Source organism: Aulostomus chinensis, chromosome 2, assembly GCF_037954235.1.
Source record: "Aulostomus chinensis isolate RoL2024-O1b breed Wild chromosome 2, RoL_Achi_v1.0, whole genome shotgun sequence".
Taxonomy (NCBI): domain Eukaryota; kingdom Metazoa; phylum Chordata; class Actinopteri; order Syngnathiformes; family Aulostomidae; genus Aulostomus; species Aulostomus chinensis.
In genome coordinates this window covers 28,291,834-28,316,145 of record NC_141321.1, presented here as the reverse complement: position 1 = coordinate 28,316,145, position 24,312 = coordinate 28,291,834, and the positions used below count along the sequence as shown (strand labels likewise).

The window sequence follows — 24,312 nt, the reverse complement described above, 5'->3', positions numbered from 1 at the left end:
GTTTGTGATTTTTAAGGAGGGTGTGCAATAGAGACCAGGAGAAGGTTAATTACCTCCCCGTCCTTCGCTGTCTGCTGGCTTCACCTGGATGGGCCGGTTCATCTAGAGAGAGAGAGAGGGAGAGAGAGAGAAAGAAGGAAGAGAGGGGAAATCCCAGGTTAGCGTGAAACAATAGGAACAACGTCTACAATATGGTAAGGAGGGTAGAGAAGTGAAAAAAAGTTCCTGGTGGTGATATCCTGAGTTTGTCCTGCTCAGTTAGCCAAACACAAAAATCAAACAGTGAAGATGCTGTAAAAGAGATGAATCTGTGCTGTGCTACATGCCAGCATGTTTAATTAATCCAGGGCACTGCCTCTAGAGATGCCTGAATTCCCCTCACAGTTCAGCAGAATTAGCACTTTTCAATGACGGAGCCACACTGGGTGTCAGATGGCACTTTGAGATTAATGCCATTACATCAGCCACTCCAAACCCCACAGGGAGAGGTCCTTTCTGGCTGGCCCTTGCACTTCCTGTCCCCTTCTGGCTCCAGACTCCTAGTCACCAGCTATATCCTGCTCATCTCTGACCCTCAGCAATCCCTCTCTTCCCTGCCCACATCCATTCTTCCTTTCTCACCTCTCTTTTTGCAACTCAGGACCAATATGCCACTGTTCCGTTCAGCCAACTCCACCCTGCCACCCCAGCCTCCTCCTCCTCCTCCTCCTCCTCCTGGAAGCTATTGAGAGCCACCCAACAGCATAGCAGTGAAACAGCTTGTGAAAGGTTAACAGTAAGGAATCAATAAACAACCTTTGAAGATTAATTTCATGGTGTGGTGAAAGCAAAATGTTGCCATGCTAACATAAAAACACCATTTAAAACTGCCATGAATAAAAACTCCCCTGGTTGTTTTGCTTTCTCATCTCTGGTTTCATCTTTTCCTCACTCCCCGGAGTTTGAATGTGAAAACAGAAAACTCGCTGAAACAATACTTCTCACTCTGAGAAGACAATGTTGTGCAGTGGTTGGCACACAGAAACGAGGTACTGCATGCGAGACAGTGTGAGGTTTGCGTGTTTTCCCCATCCCTGTGTGGGTTCTCTCCGGATTTCTGCGGCTTCCTCCCATTTACCAAAAACACCCAAGTTAGATTACTGGGACTCTAAATTGGACGTACAGTAGGCGTGAAAGGTTGCAGGTCTTTAAATGTCAGCCTTTTGATGACCTGCAACCTGTCTGGGGTAAACCCGCCTCTTGGCCAATGACAGCAAGGCTCCACCCTCTGCAACTCTGTCCAGCATAAGCAGTATAAAATGGACGATTATTCTTTGATGAGGTGTTAAAAGTCACTCTCAAAGACCTCAAAGACCCTCGTGTATTGAGGCCATGCCATGATATATTAGCCTTTTTCTTTTTTTTTTCAGTCATCAGTGGGCCTTTCTATCTAACTAGGCCATGTGGACAGGTCCAACATGTGAGTGCCAGTGAATGGCACAAGGCACTGCCCACTCAATTCAGTCAGCTAGGGCAGCACAGTGGGTGTCGGGCCCTCAGGCACTGCAGCACTTGACAGCAGTTGACATAAGCCCGGACTATGGCCAAATATAGACCAAACACCGGTGGACATGTATAGACAAGCGTATACATGGTGACACCCAAGGGACGCAATATCGCCTAGCAATATGCTGTGACACCGGAACAAAGCTTAGAGGAATGACGGACACATCAGAGAGACAAGCGCGTGAAGCCATATGCACCCAGAGAGATAAGGACAGAGGTGCAATCACACTCATACAAACTGACCTGCATATACACACTCTTACATGTCTCCTCACTGGCATAAATGCTGGATCTACCTGAAACATTTTTTTTCATGTCAAATTGAGAGCTGAATATAATCCGTTGGTGTTTTCATGAGGCACAGAGCATTGATAGTTTGGAAAAGTTTCATCGCTATTTTTGATGAAGGACACTAGTAATATGTTTATATGTGAGTCTGAGATAAAGTTAAAGTATTGTGAGGCATTGATGTATATTGTGGAGAAAATTTAGGTCAGTTGAAGCATTTTAAGCAGCAAGTCCAGGCGAGTTAATGTTGTAAGTGTGTGTGTGAGTGTTACTTGAAGGCAGGTTGGGGGCAGAATTTGTCTCACATAAGAGGTTTAGGATACCCTGAAGTCCTGGGATCCCTTTCCGGTGATCAGTCAGCTTCCAGGTCTTAAACAGCAACAATTGGTCAGGAGGCTTCATTAGTCGCCCCTGAGCCACTGCAGCAACAAGAGTCATTAGACAACCCAAAAGTACACTTGGGGTTGCTAGGCAACCGAGCGCAGGTGGCCGGCAGGCAGACTAGGCAAGCTGGCTGTTGGTCTGCGGGCTGTTAGCCAGCCAATTGGTACAACTTTCTTTCGTCTTTTTTTCTTTACTTGGTCCAAGGAGGTCATAGTGAGAGGGGAGGGAAAAAACTCTTCAACTCCTACCTTTCCAGCATGTCCCACTTTCATGTCCTTTTTTAGTGACTGTGACAATGAGTTTTCAGAGCAAGTCTGCTGCTACTTCTGCTCCAGCTTTCTGCCAAATTCAGTCCATCTTGATGCCAAACTACAGAGCTCTGTAAAGGACGCACATGAATGTGACAGTCGTGAAGATGCTTTCTTACTCGTTTAAAAGGGTCCCCCAAATACACTTTCTCATGCAACACAACTTTACTCCACATAAGTCTTAAAGTTCACTTTACTCTTACCCAGCCCCCCTTTCACTGTCAACCAACTTTCTTACACACACACACACACACACACGAACACACACACATACACACACACACACACACACACACACACACACACACAGTGGCACAAAAAGTCTTGGGGCTCAATAACAGCAGGTGGCTTAGGTGACATTTTAATCCCTTATTACTGAGTGCAGGATTAGCCAACAGATCAAGGCTGAGTTAATTATATGAATTCATCAGAGACTGGGCGAAGAGGCAGCCTGCTTTCCCCTTGGGCCGAGACCCACCCCCACCCCACCACCCACCTTTAGTGCACGTACATGCACGCACGCGCACACACACACACACACACACACACACACACACACACACACACACACACACACACACACACACACAAACACACACACACACACAAAAGAAGAAGACAAGTGACATTTTGTCTATCTGAGAAGCTAGCTATTCCCTATTAACGAAGGAGCTGCAGAAAGCTAAGATAACGCATACAGTGGAGCCTCTAGAGATGCTGTAAGACAAATGACATCTCGTCCCTCCCCATTGAGCCTAGCAAAATGAACTGCATAGACATCGGGGAGGAAGACTGCAGGCTTTTTCATCCGGCAGACGTCTGGCTGTAGGTTCTGAAAGGAGTTCAACACCCCCTTGTCTTGCTTTATCTTTGTCTCTCTCTGCCCCTTTGGCCTCCAAAACCAATATGCTTCCCACCACAGCCCCTTAATGGGTTGATCAATGCTGACAAATAGGCAGCTCATGCTGTCTTGCCTGGGAACTCGCAGCCCTGTGCCTGTGCTTCTGCATTTGGAGAGGCCATCTCTCTTTCTCCTCATATCTCCCTTTCCGTCTCTGTCTTTCACTCACTTTTTTCCCTCTCCACCCCTGCCCCCCCCCCCCCCCCCCCCCCCCATTCATGCTCTATTTCCTTTATGTCTATACATTCCGTTTTTGGTCTTTTTTCTACTCTCCAGGGACGAATCTATATTTTTCATTCTGTTATGATGAATAAAAAGACCGCTTACGATATGGAGGGTTGGGAAGCAAACAGTGTGGAAGAGAGGAGCTCGCTTACATTTTTCAATAAGGGACTGTGTGTAAGCTTCATTGCTGTATGTGTGAGTGTGTGTTTTTTGCAGAGCTCACCTGTCTCTGACCAGTGAGTCTGAATGACAACTCTGCAGGAAAACAGCACTGGCCTTTCGATATGTTTGGCCAGGCATTATGAAACCCATAGCTCCAAAAGTAAGAAAGGAAGAAAACTGATGTGAAAGAAACACAAAAGGATGGTTTGAGCATACAGTTAGCATATTTGTGTTTCTTGAAATAACGTCGAACAACACACTTCTTTGTTTGTATGCTGCCCCCTCTTGGTTTGGAGTTTTATGAAGCGCTAACCTTGTTCGAAAATAGTATTAGGCTACTTTAACAGGTCTGTGAGGGTTTTTTCTTTATTATGCCCAATGTAATGACCAATTTAAAACAGTGAATTAATTGCATCCAATCGTATCTAAGCTCTCCTGTCATTTCTTTCTTATGGAGCATCCATGCTGCAGCAATCCTGTGAGGTGAAATGGATAATTAATTGGAGGTTGTGGTGATTTATAATTATCCTCTCAGTTAGTCACATTACTCGTCTTGTAACTTTTAAACAGCCCTGTCAATCATCGATGCACATGACAAATATAGCTCACCAAAGGCAGCCTGGACTCGCGTCTCTGAGTAGAAAAACCTCGTTCTCCCAGATGTGCAGAGTGACATAAATAAAAGTACATCTTGATACAGTGCCAGTGGCAGATGATGAGCATGATTAAGATTCATTTACCTTTTTAGATATTAAAAAGATAGTTTTTTAATGTCTGGTCTCTAATTTTTCTGTAATAATTTGCCATTTTATCGTGATCCTTTTTTTTTGTTCGATCCGTTTTTTAAAAAAAAAACGTACGTGAAAGTGTAAATGTATAGGATTACATTAAGTGTTAGATTAATTTTACTTCATAAATTTTAGGTTTAGCTACATTTAAACCACTATCGCGGTCGCTCTAGTGAGGCGAGCATAAACTGACAATTTCTCAATCATATCCTCATCAAATTTTTGAATGATTGTTTTAAAATTACCATGCTGTTTATTTTAGCACTCTGATTAATGATATAATTTAGTTCATATTCATCTAACTCTCTGAGATCCCAGAGTTACAGTTATCTTGGATTTATGGGAAGGATATGGAAGGAAAATCGGTGGGCATGAGGGCTTTTAGTGAGATTTGTTAAACAGTTTTATGATTTTTCATGAAAAATACAGAAGCCGGAGAGATTATCTAAAACCTGTGATATACAATCGACCGTTACTCGTTAGAAACTGACAGAGGACGCAGACCTCTACCCAAATCCGTAATATTTCCTGAGAAATCTCAAATTTCCTGGAGTAGTTCTTGCACTAACATGCTACCCAGTGTAACCACAGCGTTACCCTCTTGGCGGACAGTCATTTTCTCTTTGCTGTTGTTGTAATCTCAGACCTTTTCATTTTATTACTCCTATTAAATGCAGTTATTTTTGAAGTCGGCAGGTACCATTCTCTCCGTAAGCCATCCATTATTTGATGTTCCACTTTATCATTCAGCAGTTTCACCCTCTGTGAATTCATTGGAGCTGCCGATGCCATTTACAGCCTTTTAAGATCATTAAAGATGTTAAACGCAGAATGACTTTTCTTAAAGAGGCAACAAAGAGCCAGAAGCGGTGGTAGAAATGGAAGAATGTCATTCAAATCGGATGTGTAAATACGTACCCTGAACTTTGACCCATGTAAATTCGTAACATCCCTGATCTGTCATTATTAGCAGGTTAATTCCTTTCTTTTACTTTTATGCACATTAAAAATAGTGAAAGTTCATTGACAAAAGAAAGCTTCTATGTATTGATTTCTCAACACAAGATCTTTTTAGGAAGTGTTTTTTTTTTTTTTTTTTTTTTTTAAATCTACTGCATTTGGAATGCAATTATTTCACCACAGGTCTTTTTCACTGGCAAGTAAGCTTCAAGATCCAGAGCAGTCTGTGCTGTACCAACCCAAATTACTTCTTCCATTACCCATCACTCACACATCAGGACATTCTGCCCCTCATTTCTGTGTGGAAGAGAAACAGGGCCAGCACAGCAGGAATGACTCTTTCTCTCAAATTGGTATGTGAGTTCACAGCAGCCTCCCAGTGAGGCCAACAAGTCAGGAGAGTTCTGGCCTTCCGTGTGTGTGTGTGTGTGTGTGTGTGTGTGTGTGTGTGTGTGTGTGTGTGTGTGCGTGTGTGTGTGTGTGTGTGCGTGTGTGTGTGTGTGTGTGTGTTTGGGGCATACGAGTTAGAACTAGAGTGATCACATTCTGCCTGTCTTTCTGTCTCTCTCTTTCTCTCTCGAAAACACATGGAGGAGGACTGTATACCTCACTGTGAAGAAGAGGGAGAAGGGGCGCTGACAGCTCAACAGAGGTTGGCTGGCGGTGAAATGCGGCCTATTTTTATCTCAGAGCCCTAGCTCCTATTTTAGAGGTATTGGGGTCTGTTTTGGAAGGGATGGGTGAGGGGTGGGCTGGGGACCGGTAGCAGCATGAAAATGTTCAGTTAACACAATTCCCTGGTGTTATGCTGCAGGGGAACGTGTGTTTGTGTTTTGTCTTAGCAATCTCTGTCCTATTCCTCCATAATTACCCCTCAGATCCGGGTTTTAGCATTTAATTTATCTCTATGAATCTCGTATTGGCACATTGGTCGTGTGAGAGGCCCAGCTGAACCAATCATTACAGCCCCACCCGTCTTGGCTCCATCCAACCCCATCATGTTTGGAGAGCTGTGGCCCAGTCTGTGTTCATAAAGCCCCTTTCCTTGGTTTTACTCCATCAGTCAGTATGTTTACATGATGTGAGAAGTAGCTGGTGCAATGTGTTGGTCAACGGAAACTTTAAAAAATATGTTCACATAGTAATCCTCCTAAAATCATAATAAGTCAATGTGGTAGTAAGAGTGACAATGAGGGATTTCTGTTCTGTTCTACACATTGATGTTAGTTAGTACTTATTTAACGATTACCCATACTTCACATGTTACTGCAGAGACAAATAGAAAAACTGTGGGGGGTTGGGTTGGGTGAGGGGGAAGTTTTACTTAAGTTAACCCATGTCAGAGTAATGTCACAGAAAACAATAAAAAATGCTTAATTATGCTCAAATAAGGCTTATTCAGCATCTGAGCATTAGCTATTCATGGACCATTTTGATATCATTGAGTTGGACTATCATAACTAGGTAATGGGGTTGATTTTCTGAAATTTACACATTTTGATCTGCCATAATTTCACCTTGGTGTTTTGCGCATGTTCCTTCAGTCCCACTGTAGGAAATTTAATCTAGAATCTGAACAGTGCACAGTCAAGGAGCAAGGGTACTGCGCTAAAACAAGGCATTTCTGAATTTATGACTATCTTTTGACAGAAACCCTGCTTACTAACTTGCTTGGTATGTGACACAAAAGTTCAACCGGAAGAAACCGGATCATTTGTGAGGAGGCATACCGCCACCGAACTCTTTCTGGAAATGGATATACTTGCAGTCCTGAAAATTGATTCTTCCCCAGTTCTTATATACTGGCACAATAACAGGTCTCCAGTTAAATATCCTAATTAAGCTCTAACGTTACTGTATATGGAACTATAACTCAATTACAGCCGTGCATGTAAACCCGCTGAGTGTCCTGCCGGCCTCCTCTTGAGGTGCGGCCGAGGCAGAAAGTGAATGAGAAATCGAGCCATCAAGTTATCCTCTGCTCCATAAAGCCCCCTTTTCTTTCTCTGACTGCAGATGGATTGCTGTGTAGATCACACTGCAACCAATGGCCAGTGCACTATATTACATTTACTGCCCCATTTTTTCCTCCCTCCTCTTCCTGTGGATATGGGTGAGATGAAAAGAAGGACAGGGGGAGTCAGGGTAGAGGTGCATCAGGGGGGAGGCGGGTTGACGATTCGACACAGTGAGATAAGACTAACAAATTAGTCAAAGTGACAGGGAGTTTTATGAGGTCTGCTCTTGTGAGGCGACTGCTGCTCCCCACTCCCCCTCTCTGTATTTTCTCCTTCCTCCTCCGGGCCGCAGGGACACCTCACCCGGGTCGTGTGTGTGTGGGTCATATTTGTATATTTGAAAAAAGAAGAAGAAAAAGATGTCAGAGTAGGGAAGAAAGAATGAAAGAAAGGACAGAAGGAATAAATTACAGTAAATATACACACGAGGCTCGTGAATTTGGACAAAGCAGAAGTTCAAGCTTCTGTTTTTCATTGCCGTGATGTAACAGACTCTACATGGCACATCACCTTGATGGATGCATTTTTTTTTACCTGCTAAACCACCTCTTTACGTTGCCTCCATTCTCTTGGATAGTTTTAACTGCTGGATCAGGGATACAAATTGATTTTATTTATTTATTTCATTTGCCTGGAGTCTACATGGCAGTACATACTGTAGAGGAAGAGTGGAGAAAAAAAAGACTGTGTTCAGTTGTCACATATTGAAGGGGGTGAGAAGTAAATTGGTCCGTCTGGATGGCAGGTACGAACTTCTGTGGACAACTTTAAAGTCATATTCAAAATTCCATGCAAGGATGCTTATAAAAGATCAATTCCTGCTGGATCTGTTTCATGGAAAAGCCGATGTGTTTATGTTTGTATAAGAGATCTGTGCAAAAACGAATCGAGCCAAGCTGATACTATATATACATCCTGATACGATATACTCCTGCCAAGGTATGCTTTCAAAGGTGTGTGTGTGTGTGTGTGTGTGTGTGTGTGTGTGTGTGTGTGTGTGTGTGTGTGTGTGTGTGTGTGTGTGTGTGTGTGTGAGTGTGCTTCAGGGCTCTGCTTTCATGTTCTCCCACTGTGAGGCAGAATTCATGGTGACAAAATTAGAAGCAGTTGCTGACCGTTCATTACCTGTCAACCAAGCTGAAGCACAAATCGAGGCATTCAATTACAGGCTGTAAAAGTAGTTTTAAACCGATGTAGATGTAGATGGAGGATTTCAACACAGCCAACTTGACAAAGCATCTTAATTTTAGACATGCTGACATGTCCAATAATCAGCGACAGGTCAGCAAATGTGACAGACAATTCCCTTATGCCCTGAAATATAACTCAAACAATTTACTTTGTGACAGGCAAACTTTCACAATCCAAGTTTGATGAAGCAGTGATGATGATGGAAATTCTGAAATCGACATTTTAGTCAATAATATCTGTGACTAAAACATTTTATACTCATTAGAGTGCAGATCTTCATCAATCACATGTATTGAGTTACAGTTTATTAAGTGATATTTGGTAGTCATCTATCTATTTTTATCATGACTCATAGCAAATACACTATGTTTTAAAAATGGCAAGTACAAAGTACACAGAAAAACCCCACACAAAATAAATAAAAAATGAATGCCTCAAAATGCACGGGTAATCTTTTTTTTTTTAACCTTTGAATCTTGGCCCTCTGAGCTTGTATCAAATTGTGAGGTACCAAAACATTCTCTTATGTGCACCACAAGCCTTGCACATAAACGGAAAAGCCAAAGCAGAGACCAGAAAAAGCATAAAAACAAGGCAGGCAGAAATGTGCATATGCATTCCTCTCATCTGATTTATAAAGTTGTGTGTAAACACACTTCTTGTCTCAATCATCTTAAAATTGTATGCATGTGCACACAGCACATTTCCTCTCTTTAGCCAAATAGCTGTAGCACCCTCTTAATTATTTATTTGAATATAAACATGCTGTTTGTGCCACAAGTTGACAGATACAAACATCAAAACTATGACTTCATCACTGAAATGTTTCTCGAGGTTATGCCCTCATCATGCAGGTGCCCCATGTAAAGCCCAGAGCAGCGCTTAGAAGCCCAAAGAGGAGCATCATCTTTCCTGAGAGACTCAGCGCTATCTCGAAGGACTCGTCCTGATCTTATTGTCACGTCGGCAGCGTTCTCCCACATCAGAGCAGCCCCCTTGTGCATGAACGTTAGGCAAGGCTGCGGGGATTAACAGCAGCCACAATTAACACAAAGTGAACATACAGTTTTAATATAAGTCTGTGTGTGAACAGAAAATAATATGAGTAAAATAAGAAATGCAAGCTCTATGAAATTAGCTGTGAAACCAACCAACTTGCTCTTAGAAACACCTTTTAAACACATGGTCTGGAGACATATGCACATTGACACTGCACAATATTTGTTTTTGCACATATATGTGGAGAAAAAGGTGAATGTGTCTTTTTCTGGTGGACACTTTTTTTTTTCTTTCATCCATGTCAGCTTAAATATCACAACAGTAGCTCTGCAGGAGCATCTATCACTCCACAAGGCCACGGCACAAATGTCTCTGAGCCAAGCAGGGAAAATGGCTAAAGTGGTTCACAGTATAAAAGAGGACTGGGAAAATAATAATAAATGGAAGCTAATGACAAGCCATGCATCTGTCAGATTTATGAGTGTATATCCTGCTCTGCTCCTCTCATATACCTGGCAGCCTGGTCTGTGCTCCAACCCATACACACTACAGTGCGGATGAGGGGAGTCGGCGGTGAGCAATCACAGACCGAAGAGGAGAATGGAGTTGAACTCATTCTGCTCTGGGCAATGACAACATCCAACAACCCAGCACCTAAGGCCCTAAGCACACACACTGTACCCCCCCCCCCCCACACACACACACACACACATACACACACACATCCCACACCCCCTTTCCAGCAGGCAAGCGGCAGCCAGCGATACACACGCTCACCAATTCATTAGGTACACCTCGGAAAAAAACAACAAAGTCATAATAGAGCAATTTTTCATTTGAATGGCATGGACAACATATAATACAATTACAAGTTAGATGAATGCTGGGTATAGATGGTAATGACAGTAGGGTCTCACACACACACACACACACACACACACACAAAACCTTTGATGGTACATACTGTACTTTCACATAAAAACATAAAAATGCAAATATCCTGTCGTGAGCATTGCATTAGATCAGCCATGTGAGACCAGAACAAGATTCAGGTATCGATTCTACACACACACACACACACACACACACACACACACACACACACACATACACGCACGCGCACACACACACAGGTTGTAATATGAGAGAATATGAACAGTATGTTCCACTTACACAACTTGCATGTCACAATACACACAGGATACATCAGATTTATAAACCAAATACTATTGGAAAGCCAGAACATGCTCACCAACAAGACACCATTCAGGTTAAATGATTCCATAAATATACACAGCCCAACAAACGGAGAATGAAATAATAGTAATAGTAACGCAAGTGAAAATGTATTGCTCTATTGAGAAAAACAGAGGTGAACTTTAAAAACGCACCCATGTGGATAAAAAAGCACTTAAAAACATGTGCATTTATTGCATACTTACTCATACATGCAGACTGGCAGACTTGTGCAGAGTTGCCTTGAGACACATACACACATACGACTCAAAGCTCTGCAAGTGTGTTTCAAGACAACCTTAGCACAGACGACTGTTTGTGAAAATGATCACATCAATCGAAGTGATAGATAAAAGACTGGGAGCAATTGATAAAGTGCCACAATTATTTGGAAGATGAATGGCTGAATTTGCTTTTGAAATTGGACTGGATCTCAGTGCAATGGAACAGAACTCATCATCATCAATGAACCCGCCGTTAGATTGCTTTCTGTCACAACCCAATATCGGCCTGGACAATTGGATCCATCTGCCAAATGGGATCAAATAGACCTACTCACACAACATCACAGGTGATGTATAGTGACCATGTGGAGAACATATTGCATTACAAATGAAAAATACATCATTCTCTATATTGTTTGGTGTGTTTGGGTGTTAACGTTTGACATCATGTATAAGTATGCTCAGTAAAAACGATACATTATGTTAACAGAAGTGGGACACGGTGAATCTAGCAATGCTAGGAAGAGAAAGTGTGATGCTTCAACGCCGTAAATGAATCCATCGATTCATCTAATGTGCATGAGATGATGGTAAACACAAGATATAGCAAGGGTAGCTTAGCATTTCAGTCCTTGCAGTAGGGAGACAGGAAACATTACCAACAACATCCTGCTCCCAGGGTATTTTACTGGTATTATTTAAAAGAGTATTTGTTAAGCTGCAACTCATAAAACTTGCACTATCATATCACATAATTTATTTAAACCTATAAATTGGCCTTTGCCGTTATAGGCTACATAATGATGCATCAGTTAACACAGCCTGAATTTTTGAGCCACATAAAAATGGTAATAGATTAAACCAGGGGAGTGTGTAGAGCTGCTGCTGCTGCTGCTGCTGTACTGTGTTTGTGTGTGTGTGTGTGTGTGTGTGTGTGTGTGTGTGTGTGTGTGTGTGTATGTGTGTGTTTAGATCAGTAAAGAAGTATTACTGCAGCTTACACAGGCCTTAGCACAGGGAGCATCAGAATACACTGTATCTTCCCTGCATGCACGAAGCATCAGATGAGGGCAGCAGGGGGTTGCAGAGAAACACACTAAGTAATGTGTTGTGCTGGAAGGGAGGTGACAGGGGGCTGACAATACAGAGCAAGTGTGTAAACGGGCTGCTATTAAGGAAGATGAAGGCTGAATGATTGTTTATGTCCACAGCTCTACCCAAAGAAAACATCTCTGCGCCTAGTTATTTACCTTTCCTGTCTTCAGTGACTGGGGTATGTGAGTCATCTGTTTTACATGCACTATAAATCACACACACATCTGCTTCAACCTGTAAATATGTCAGTAAGTACGACACTGTAGTTTCATCTTCTTTTGCGGTCTCCCGTTTTAAAATTTTTGTTGGTCTTCAGTAGGTAGAGTCCTCTTTTTTGCATTCCATGTATCAGTAATTTCTGCCACATATTAACTTTAGTTACCGTAGGCTGATTTGCTGCTGCCTCGGCTGTTGGGACGTCACCGGGAAAATCTACTTCTTGTACTCTTTGCCATCGTCCTCACTGTGTGGCACGCGTCCACGCTGCTTTTCTCCATGGATAATTGCAATCTGACAAAAAAAAGGGGCAAACTACACTCGTCTGCAAAACTTGGGTGTATTTGCTCCATTATATTGTTAGCGCGATATCTTTGGTTAAAGGACCTCGAGACTGTACAAGTACTATTAGATGCTGAAATATATATTTTTCTGAATTGGACCTTGAGTATCTGTATCTGAGGCAGTGACAGTTAAATATTGTGAAATGCAGTATAATTAAACCTTTACAAAGATGGACACACACTCATAAAGATGCCAACGCTCTCTTTCGCATATTTGCAATAAACCTGCCTTTCCTCTTCTTGTCTGTGAGCGAGGATGTGTACACTGTACAATGATTTACCCTTCACTGTCACATCTTTCCCTTTTTTTTTCTAAATTCTTACTGTCTTTGTCAACCTCAAGCACAGAAAAACAACCCCCACCACTCCACCCCCCGTGCAGACACAAATATTCATACACACAAACTCACAATCCTATACACATGCACTGATTGTTCCAGTGCAGCGTGGGGAAGCTCTGCGGGGACCTGTGCTGTCAGAGAGCAGACCACAGAGTGTCCCTGGGCTCGCCACCACCTGCTGTGACAGCTAATTAGGCCTGGCCACAGAGGCTGGCCTGTCTGGGTGCTGGACTGGGTGTCGTGGCATGGCATGGCAGGGCATGGCATGGCATGGCTTTGGGGATAGCATGGCCAGCTGATAAGGTGCCCTGCCATGTTGTCCATGAACACACTTAACCCGGGAACACCCACCACCACAGCAGTGTGTTCTCGTCTTCGTTAGCCTTCCCTTCAGTCATTAATTACACTCACGCACTTCTATTAGTCCTCCATTTAGGCTAATCAACAAGCAGGGCCCTCTGCTGACATCATTAGCTCTCATAACAAGCGGCAGCATTTTGAAGGGTGGGGGGTGGGGGCTTCAGAGACGATTTTGAACATTCACCCTTCCTCAGCAGTAATGAGCCTTATCTTATGGTGCACCTCAGGGCCTTTGTTCTCCTTTTGTCTTGACACCCCCCCTCCACCCCCCTCCCCAACCTGTTCTGTTTGATGACAGCCAAAGCTGTGGTCACTCCAGGCAGACAAAGAAGTTTAAATGGGATGGCAGGAAGTTAACATTGAAAGGGGAGCAATGTATTTTTGGGAGGTTTAGGGTTCAGCGGCGCTGAGGATATGAGATGCGACAGGGCAGCCTCTACCCCTCGGGTGTGTGTGTTTCTTTGAGTGTGTATGACTCATATTAGATTATGAAGAAGAGAAGAAAACAGGTTGGAGATGGTGACAGGGAGCTCAGCCGTTTGCCTGGACCAGCAGGGAGCATCGGAAGGGAGAGCAGCCCTCTTAGCGACTGCACAACCTCCTGGGGTTTGAGCTGCTGTTGGGATGTAAAATTAAAAACACAAACACCAATTCTCCCTTACAAAGACACGCAAACACACACACATGCACACACCAGACCCAGGCATTATAAGTATCATTAAGATACAGAGACAGACATACTCTCAAATGCATTCATGCGTAACTATATTTGGTCTCCTATTAGGAATACACATATGTTGTCACATATGTATGCGCACAATGTCTCCTATCACATAGACTGACACCTGAACCCATTTTAAAAACAACTGATATTTACAATTCATGCCACCTCCCACACAGGTACATGTGCTTTCCATGATAAGACTTTGACCTCCATAGTCAGTTACGTTAACGGCCCTTTTGTCCATTCGACACAAAGCAGTGCAGCGTTCTGATCAACACAGTTGTCATTTGTCACCAAGCACACATACTGTTTGAATAACACACTAATTTATTTGCCCCTGTGGGTGTGTTGATCTTCAAATGAGATGTGGTCAGCATTGTCGGCACACGCAGTGCCAAGCTTTTGTACTATTGACCAACACAAAACAGGTCTGAAGTCAAATAAACATTGTTATTCTGCTGTTTAAAGGGCAAAGCATTCAGAAAGTAAGATGCACCTACAGGGTGCACAGTGCACTGACTCCTGCTCCTGCAAAACACACACACACACACACACACACACACACACACGAATGCACAAACATGCCATGGTTATATAGCATTCATCTGAAGCTATGCTTGGTTGGTAAGATAAATGGCAATGTGATGCAACCCCCCCCCCCCCACACACACACACACACACGCACACACACACAGCAGAAATTATAAGTCTGTCTCCCCGTTTAGTGAGATGCTGTGCACATTTATGCAAAAGGCACAGCAGCGTAATTCGATTATTGAAATCTCCAACAGGATCAGCATGTTGGAAGCTTTCCATGTAATTTTTTATTGTATGTTGTACTGATGTTTAGTTGTTTGTTTAATTAATTACTTTAAAGATTAGATCAGGGCACCCAGGTAGTGCGCTGGTATAATGTGCTGTCTAGCAGCATCGGGGGCAGGCTGGTTCGGTTTCCCGTGTTGCTGCGCTGCCGCCTCCTCTGGTTGGTAGGAAGCCTGTTTGAAGCTGTGGGGGAGAGAAGCGTGATCCTCCCACACCACTGTACATCCTCATGGTGAAGCTCCTTGCCGTCAGGTGAAAAGATGCGGCTGACGACGTCACATGTGATGGCAGAAACATGTGGTAGGGTCACTATAGATCAGCTGTGGTGTGGAGAAGTAACAAGTTGCATGACCATTTTGAATGAACTGGTCATGTTCTAGTCAAATGTGTGCATGTGTCTTTGTATAAAGTGGATAAACCTTACTGCACCAACATTTAGATGTGTTCATAACTCTTGACAGTTATGATACTGACCTGTGTCAGTGTGGTATGCAGTACAAATTAGCATGCACACGCTCATGAATTTACGTTATTTTGCAAAGGCTTGTAATTGTGTGCTTGTTCACTGGAGCTCGACACAGATCTCTTCTCTGCATTGATTTTAAAATAGCGGTAAAAGTTGCTACAGGCATCCACTATAAAATAATCTGCTGTCAATTTCTATCACATACATTCCAAACTAGAGCCCACTGACATTTTTATGCAGCTCATGTGGGCGAGTAGCCAGCCAGGCAGAGCCAAAAAGACTAATGCACATACATGAGTGTGGAAGCAGGACAAGCTTTTTCAGTGTATTGTATGTGCTCGGTGAGCAGTTTTCATAGGAATGAATGGGGCACTGTGGTTGAATAGCTCATCCATAGTTTAATGCAGCCAGGTATCTAATCACCTGTGGAGCAGAGCTGGGAGCAAAGAACTTAGCAATCGTAGGCAGCTTTACACACCAAAGAGCACGTTCAATAATTTACCAGATGAGAACCGTGGACCGTGGTAAAAAAAAAAAAAAAAAAAAAAGCAGAAAGGCCAAGAAAAGTACAACAAAGTCAGAGAAACCTTCATTAGGCACATGTGTGCTGCTTCAAGTTGACTCTGAAAGCACAATCCTTGCCAATTACGACATCCCAAAACTTCTGCTCAGGGCAATGGGTAGCCCTCTCTGTTCTTTACTTATTAATCCCTGCCAGGACTGCTGTGTGGTGTCCCGATTGACTGTTTGTGGTGAAAAATTCATGTTATCTCATTCTCTTCCTCTTTCTATCTTGTAAACATTGCTGACCAGTAAGTGAAATTTCTGTCTTCTAAGCTTTAATTTGGAGGGATATGCATGCATGACTGATCTCCGTGTGAAATGAACTGGCTTTAAAAGTTGTCACTATTGTGTTTCCATCTTAAAGCATCACAACTCTACAGCTTGTATTGAACGGTAGTGATTACTTTCTGTCAGAATCAAAATATTGATTAATGAGTTACTGCTTTTAATAGGATGGCTCAGAAGGTTGACTAGCCATCTAGTAATTGAGGGGTTGCTGGTTCAATCCCTGGTTACCCATGAGACTGTGTCAAAGTGTATACAGGCAAGATAATGAACCCCTAATTGCTCCTGAGTAGACTGACACCTTACATGGCAGCATCCACTATCTGTGTGTGTGTGTGTGTGTGTGTGTGTATGAATGATGTGACATTGTAAAATGCTTTGAGTGCCATAAAGGTAGAAAGAGACATCTAAACTGAGACCGTTTCGTGTACAGCAGTCATTTCTTTGAACAATGATATTTTACCATCACATTCAACGATTGCATAGCATCAAGTCACCCTCAATTCAAAGTAAAGTCTGCTTGCCCTTAAAAGTTTTTTTTTTCCCCTTTAAGTGCATTAATGAATTTAAAAAGAACAAGAAAAAGCAAAAATGAGAAATGCCAAAGCACATGATGTCATCACATCTGGTGATTCAATTCCAAAATCAAACAAAGTTTGTCATCTAATCAAATTCAAGCAAATCCTTTTGAGTCATCCAGCTGACAGACAAGCAGGTGAACTGATGTCAGAGATCAAATTACCTCTCAGCGAAGGTAAAAGCACTTCAAGGAAATCATGTGATACTAATTACCAGTATTTTCAAATGCATAAAAGATAGGATACAGTAAAAATAGAATACACCTACTGACTAATAAAGCTGTGTTGGCTAATGTCATGTGGCCCCTAAACTGAGATGCAATTTTGCATGGAGCTTTTTAAGGTAAAAGCATAACTTCTCTGAAAGAAGAAGCTAGGAAAAGAAACTGTGATGCAGTGTTTACATTCCAGAAATATGTGTGTATGTTCTTGCATGTGCTTACCTATGTTTGTGTGTTTGCATTTTGAATCATTTGTTGGCTCATTTCGCTCATTTGCTAACCAACAACAAACAAGCATATGCACACATTCAATCATGCATGCACACATGTAATTTGTGTCAAGAGAGCTTTGGTATGAAAAGGGTTAACATACTATTTTCTAGCTCTTATTGATGCTTGTAAAAGGATAAGGAGAGGAAAAGTGAGCTGTAGCGGGAGGGGGGAGCGAGAAAATGCCATTTGGGGGGAGAGCCAAGTGGGTCTGCTAAATGAGTGGATTCTTATGCAAATACATGCTAATTTATGCGTACAAGGCAGTGGCAGCGCCCGAGGCTGCTTTGATTGGCAGTTGCAGGTCTGTGTGTGCTGAGGAGGGACGCTTGGCTCCGGGTGCTTCTGTAGAGTTGGGCACGGCTGCCTCTCCATGTTCTACATGCTCTGGATCCACCAACTGTCTGTAGCCTAGCCTCTCCATCGGACTAGTCCCAGCTACCAGCAGGGCTCCAATCCAAAAAACTCTCCACACACCAAGAGCTCAGCTCAGCCAGCTCCAATTCCTCCATGGCAGGAAGCAACCAGGGCATCATTATAAAATCAATGCCCTAGCTTCATCTTGCCTGGCTGTGTGTGAGTGTGAGCAGGAGGGGCAGCATTCTGGGATTGTTTGTGTTGATTCTGTTTGTGAGTGGCAGAACAGCAGAAGCGCCCATGCAATGCTCTCCATGCTCACTAATGGGCTGACAGAGAGTCTCTAGGTCAGGGCCTCCCATTACTTCAGGAGGGAAACTGGCTAAATGAATAGGAACCTGCACCTAGCTACCACCCAGAGGAAATGTAAATGCCATTTGTTTCTGTGGCAAGGTGTTGTCATGCAGAGCAGTGGTACATCTTGATAATGTAAACATAAATTCATGAATACGGTGATGCCACAGTAATTGGGTAGCTGCTCTTTATCATTTTTTGTCAGTTTTTTTTTTGTAAGGCAGGAGGAAGAAAAACAAATTTAGCCTGGTGAGGATGAAGCCATTACTCTGTCTATTACTCATTCACATGGGCCCCCAGGCCAATAGAAAAACACTTGGAAATAACCAACATAAAATAGAATATGTTCCCTAAAAATATAGTGCATTTTATGCTACCCCCTAAATATACTAAGCTGTGATGGGGTTTCTTGGAATGAAACAATGTTTTTTTCCCACTCTTCTGCCACAATAATGTGCAGCAGTATTCATGCATATGTGTTATAAACATTACCTTCTAATGTGCGACCATGCTTGTCTTGCGAATTTACACGCACACACATGCACGCGTGCGCGCACACACACACACACACACACACACACCAAATGTTCATGTACCCACATGACCCACAATTCTTGCTTTCCTTCCCCCCAGCTTTTCACACATGCCAAAGCAGAATGGGTATTTTTAAGGTCTGCAATTATACCCTCTGCAGAGTGTAGGCAGCAAAATTATTCAGTTGGCACCCCCCGCAACACAATTCCACACTCGCTGCGTACCCTATCTCTTTGGGAAATAAAGCAAAACCATTTAGACAGATCTGGAACAAACACATCCAAACCTTTTGTTTGTCACACCTGGGGACCACAAATGGATTCTCATCATACAGTAGATTGAAAATGTATGCTTATTTACACCCGCTCTTTTCAAATATTACAGGTATTTTTTGCCAAAAATGAAGTGGCCCTGTATCTGCCCATGTTGTCCTCACTCGACTAATCTCGCCTCTCCAGCTTCTGATGACACCAGAGACAAAATTTGATGTTCCCCCCCATCAGCCGTCACGATGCCCGGCGTTGGGTTTTTGTAGCACATGCACCATATGCATATTTCATCCCTCCCTGTTCATCCCTGTAGAAGCAATGAATAATACATTCTTTATTATATTATTGCAAGAGATTTGTTATACTTGAAACAGAATGCAATATGTAGTTTATTTCCATGCACGGAGAACACAAGGTGCTTCCATAGCATCTGTCGGTATAGACGAAAAAGAGGAGAACAGTGGAAACACGCGTGTGACTCCTGACAGTCCATCAGCTTCCTGGGGCAATTATTCTCCCTGCTGAGGGGTTGGATGCCAAAGCTGGTGGCGGCCTTTGTGAGTGTCTACACACTTAAACAAAGGATGTGTCATTTTTAACACATCTATGTGCTTTGTGTTACTTTTCAACACGGCATATGTTAATAGCCTCTCTTGTTGGCAGAGAATATACTAAGTGTTGGTGGAAGGCTATTAGGACAGTACAGATGCACAGACATCTTTCAGCCACAACAAAACAATGTGGCACTGGTTCTCTTTAATGTCATAAATATGAGATATGAATTTTTCTCCAGGCTTTTTGTTCACTTCACTAATCTTACAACCAGACTCGGGAATTATTATATTCATTTGTGAAAATCTGGCATTATTAAAACGCACCCTTAATCATCAAGCGCTTTTGTTTTGCTGCCGAAACCGTGGTCCATTTTGAAATTTAATTTCCTGGAGTATTGGGTTGAAAGCTGATGCCATATTAAATGGAATAATTGAAGTGTCCCCCCCCCACCCCCCCGCATGTGTGAGCAGCAGTATTTGTCATCGTCCTGCCTTGTCCTCTTCGAGATGGAAGGGTGAAAGCACGCTGAAGGCCTGCAGAAAGCCCTCCAGCCTCTATCGTTTAATTTGACAAGGAGGCGTGAGGTGAGCTGGAAGAGGAAATATGTCTCGCTGTTGCTGTATACCACTTGAGAGCTCATTCACTGCCTGGGGCTATTGACCACACCATGTCAGGTTCTATGCTAGAAATGCGTCCCCACACAACACTTAAATTGCATTTGGACCATGGCTGGGGTGAGCAAATGCCTGGCCAAAAATCAATGAGAGGATACAAGCCTCGGTGGACACGGGAAAGCGTTAGCTTTCATTCAGGCTATTGACGAATGCCAGGAACATTTCATCAAACTACTGTAGAGGTTTTTGTTAGCCGTACACATGCAGAATTTAGGGTAAAAGACTGGAAAAATGCGTCTGAGAGACTATTCTAAACTACACACATTTAAATTCAGAAAGTGTGATATCATTCATATATTTTTCATCTAAGAGTCCAGTCTGACATCTGTAGGAGGATGGGTCAAATGTGAAGAAAGACTAGATAGATGAATAAGAAAACACTCTATCCCAGGTTGCCTGGCTTATCTGTGGCTAACTGGATAACCATTAAGGTTTAAAAATCCCAGTGTGTTAAACATACTGGAACACATGGAACTTCGCCTCAACAGAATAGATTTTCATTTCCTCTATCAACTTCCTTATTCATCCCTGTTATTTTTTCCAAGGAATTAATATAGATCAGTGTTAATGGGAGCCAAATATGTGAGTGGCAGCATGCAGGGAGCAGGCTCAGTGGAGGAGAGCAGCCTTTTCTCCTTCACCAGGAACAGCATCTGTTGCTCCCTTACGCCACAGCTTTTTACAGATAGCTGCCATTATTTACGCCTGAGAACATTCCATCCAGTTTGTCTATTCACACTGTTCACATCAACAGGAAAAACACAGGAAGTAACAAGAAGAGGTATCATAGTGAGGCACATGATTTACAGAGACAAATATGAACAGTTTGCCTCTGGGTAACAAAAGAAATGTGTGAGAAAGGTATAGATCTCTCAGCATCCAATATTAATATATATCAGTTAGTGATATTAACCATAGCGATACACCCGGCTTCTGCTTTGTCACTATTGGCATTCAGGAGATGCCGGCTAACTCAAGAGCCCCAGTACAGAGACAATATGTATACTGAGATAAGGATTACACTAAGCTCTCAGGATAAAATTCTCTCTTCACCATGTTACAGGCACCGCCTCCCATCTCTCCAGAGCAACACATTATGTACACCTCTGCCTAAATACTATGCCTAAACCTCAGATGAATGCTTGGAAAGTTTGATGTGCCAGCTCTCGGCTCTAGGCTAGGTGGGCGAGTGTTATTATTCTACTGAAATAATGCAATTTGAATTTTCTGTGCAAGTGACTTTTTGTGGATTTTTCAAAATCATATTCTCTCGCTGACTTCAGGGACTTCAGAAAAAAAGAGGATTTATTCATGTCTGTGTTTGTGCAAGTGTGTGTATGTGTGTGTCTAGGATGGTGAGCAGAAAGACAGGAAGCAAGAGAGAAATGACAAAACACGCAGCTGAGATAGGAAGTGACAACGAAACAAGAGAACAAGAAAAAGACCAAGACAGAGAAGGAGAACGTAACAAAGGCAACGTACAAAGGCAACGAGAATAAAATGAGGTGACAGAGAGGAAGAGAGAAATAAAAAAGAGGCATGTCGAATGTGAAATAATAGAGGAAAAGAGGGAAAATATGGGAAGGACGGACATGCAGTACCATAGAGAGGAAGAGAAACTTTAAAGGGGATATGCTGTGGCAACAAAAACGATTTCACTATGATTGCAGTTCTCTTTGCAAATAACAGTGTCAGTTTTAGTCTGTTCCAAGCACCAGATGGATGTTTTACCAAATAAGGACAATTCAGATGCCAGAAGAGAAAAAGTATTCTAAACTGTCAAGGAAGGAAGGAAGTTGACTATTCAAACACTCTCAACTGTCATATGTCAACCCATCAGCCTGCACACAACATAAAAAAAGGTTGGCTTTTAGAGGCAGACATCCGAATGCATATTGCTGCACAGTTATCCATCAGTATCACATAAAGAGATGTCAACAAGTCCTTCCCCAATGATTACCCCATTACCCCCCCACACACACCTTTTTTGGGAAACTACTGCTAATACATCCTTCTTTTTTAATTTTTTTTTACTGCAGCTTGACTTCAGGCTGGTTTTAAAGGAAATCAGGCACTGCAGCAAAGATGCCAGTTGTCTTGTTTGTTTGAAAGGCGATGTAATATTTTAGCTGCGGGGGTTGTGGTCACAATGATGCTGCAGCTGCCTGTCCCACTAAAGTTGAGTCAACTTTCAGAGAACCGGATACGCTGCGATTGCCTATCATGTAAGCGATCAGACCTAAGAACACTCGCAGGAGAACGCTTGCTACGATTTACCCTGCAGCATTGTAGCATTCTGCTGTCTCCTGAGCAACACACATTCCCCTATTCAAAGATGTTGCTGATACAGTTTGGGATTGTGGGTATTTTGTAGTAAGTCTCAGAGAAATCATTGATGAAACCTGTTATTCTTAAATCAAGGTTGTTATCACACAAACTGAAGTCTTCCACAGGAGCAGATGCAGTCATCCCACAACCTGTTTGCTTGCTGTGAGTTGGCCTCGGATGGTTACAACATTTTGGCCAGTAATCATCCCACTTCAGGACTTGGTCGTCACTGTTACGCTCTTTATTGCCACCCTCTGGACTAGAGGGTTTCAATTCCCAACATCTGTCATACAAACCGGTCTCGTAGTGACATATCGACGTGCCGGTTTTGAAACCAGCCTTAGTGTGGGTTGTGAGAGGATACTAATGTGTCATGTGACTGGTCTTTGACTGGCTTGCCATGACTGAAATGTGAGGGGTGATTGTTTCTGGGGAGTTTTAAGGTCCACTAAAACTAACTAAACCCTGCCAAACAACAAATACAGATAGACACCAGGGGGAAAAGCTCCATTAACGCTTTCACCATATTTCAAAGCTTTGTAAACAAAGGATAGAAGTTGTATGAAGTTCTGACATATTCCCTCTTTTGTTTCACTATGCCTGTCACTGCAATAAGAACAAATGGGGCACACACGCACACACATCCTTCCTCTTTTTTCTTTTTTTTTTTACCAGAGGATAACCCTTGCAGGGAGCAGCATCTATAAGCTCCTTTTTTTGTCTATTGAAGAAAAGCGTTCCACTCTGGTAGATTACGGTCAGGGGCGATTAAGATCTTTGCCTCACTGAAGCAGGGAAAAGGAAAAAAGGGACGTGGTCTGTGTAACCTAAAAAAAAGAAGAAGAAGACAGATGAGATAAAACAGATGAAATCCTTCCTTCACTGCGGAGCTCCAGGCTGCTTTGTGGGTGTGGCGATCCGAATGCATGAGCGGCATCATTGGTTTCTCTCTCTTTCAATGTCTCTTGTCTTTCTGTGTCTCTTTTTTGTAACGTGCTCCCAACTGAATCTCCTTGTCTCTCTTCTAACCTTACTGATTCAGAGAAAGAAAAACATCCCTCGTGTGTTGGTCCTTCCTCTGATCGCTCCAAATTCAGACTATTTTCAGTGCATGATGGCAATATTTCAGGATGCTGGATGCCTGATTTGTAAAGTTAGTGTTTGATAAAACAGATTTATTCCAAAGCACATTGATTTTTGATTGTATGATTGACAGGTACATTGAATATTTGATTTGGAATGAAGGCTTATACCTTTGTATACTTTACAACCTGGACCTCATGTTTTTATCTGGAGAAGGTAATACTCTATGAACACAGATGGACTAGACATGCCATTTAATAAAACTGAATTTGTAGATTATAAGTTTGTCTGGATCAGCCAGTTTATACATTTTTGAATTACACTCGATCTACCAGGTTTATGAAGGTGCTGCCTAATGACAGGAGCCACAACTACTTTTGTAAGTTAAGATAAGCATTGAGATAAATAGTGTGCAAACATTGCTGATTTCATTGATCCAGAACTGTTCAGACCCTGCTGCAGCTGCAGGGACTGCTCTAAGCTATCTGACAACTGAATGTCAGTTATTAAGCCCCGAGCCTCATCAAGCGATGGAATCGGCTGCTATGCTGTCGAAGCAAATTTCCTAACAACATAAACAGAGGCCAAGTCCTTAACAGGCTCATCATATCAGTGGGGATGCTCAAATTGCACAAATCGTGAG

The 24,312-nt window shown here is 42.6% G+C and overlaps 1 protein-coding gene across 10 annotated transcripts in view; it reads right to left on the bottom strand.

Annotated features, from left to right (window-relative positions):
• Positions 1 to 24,312, bottom strand: part of celf6 (CUGBP Elav-like family member 6) — a 135,353-nt gene that overhangs the window by 41,814 nt on the left and 69,227 nt on the right. For all 10 annotated transcript variants that reach the window (XR_015110524.1, XM_086188745.1, XM_086188780.1 and 7 more), the window contains exon 3: positions 54 to 102. Coding sequence is in view for 9 of the 10 variants with exons in the window: in XM_086188745.1 (XP_086044871.1) it covers positions 54 to 102 (49 nt within the window). In the remaining variant the exon portion in view is untranslated. The remainder of the gene's footprint in view (positions 1 to 53; positions 103 to 24,312) is intronic.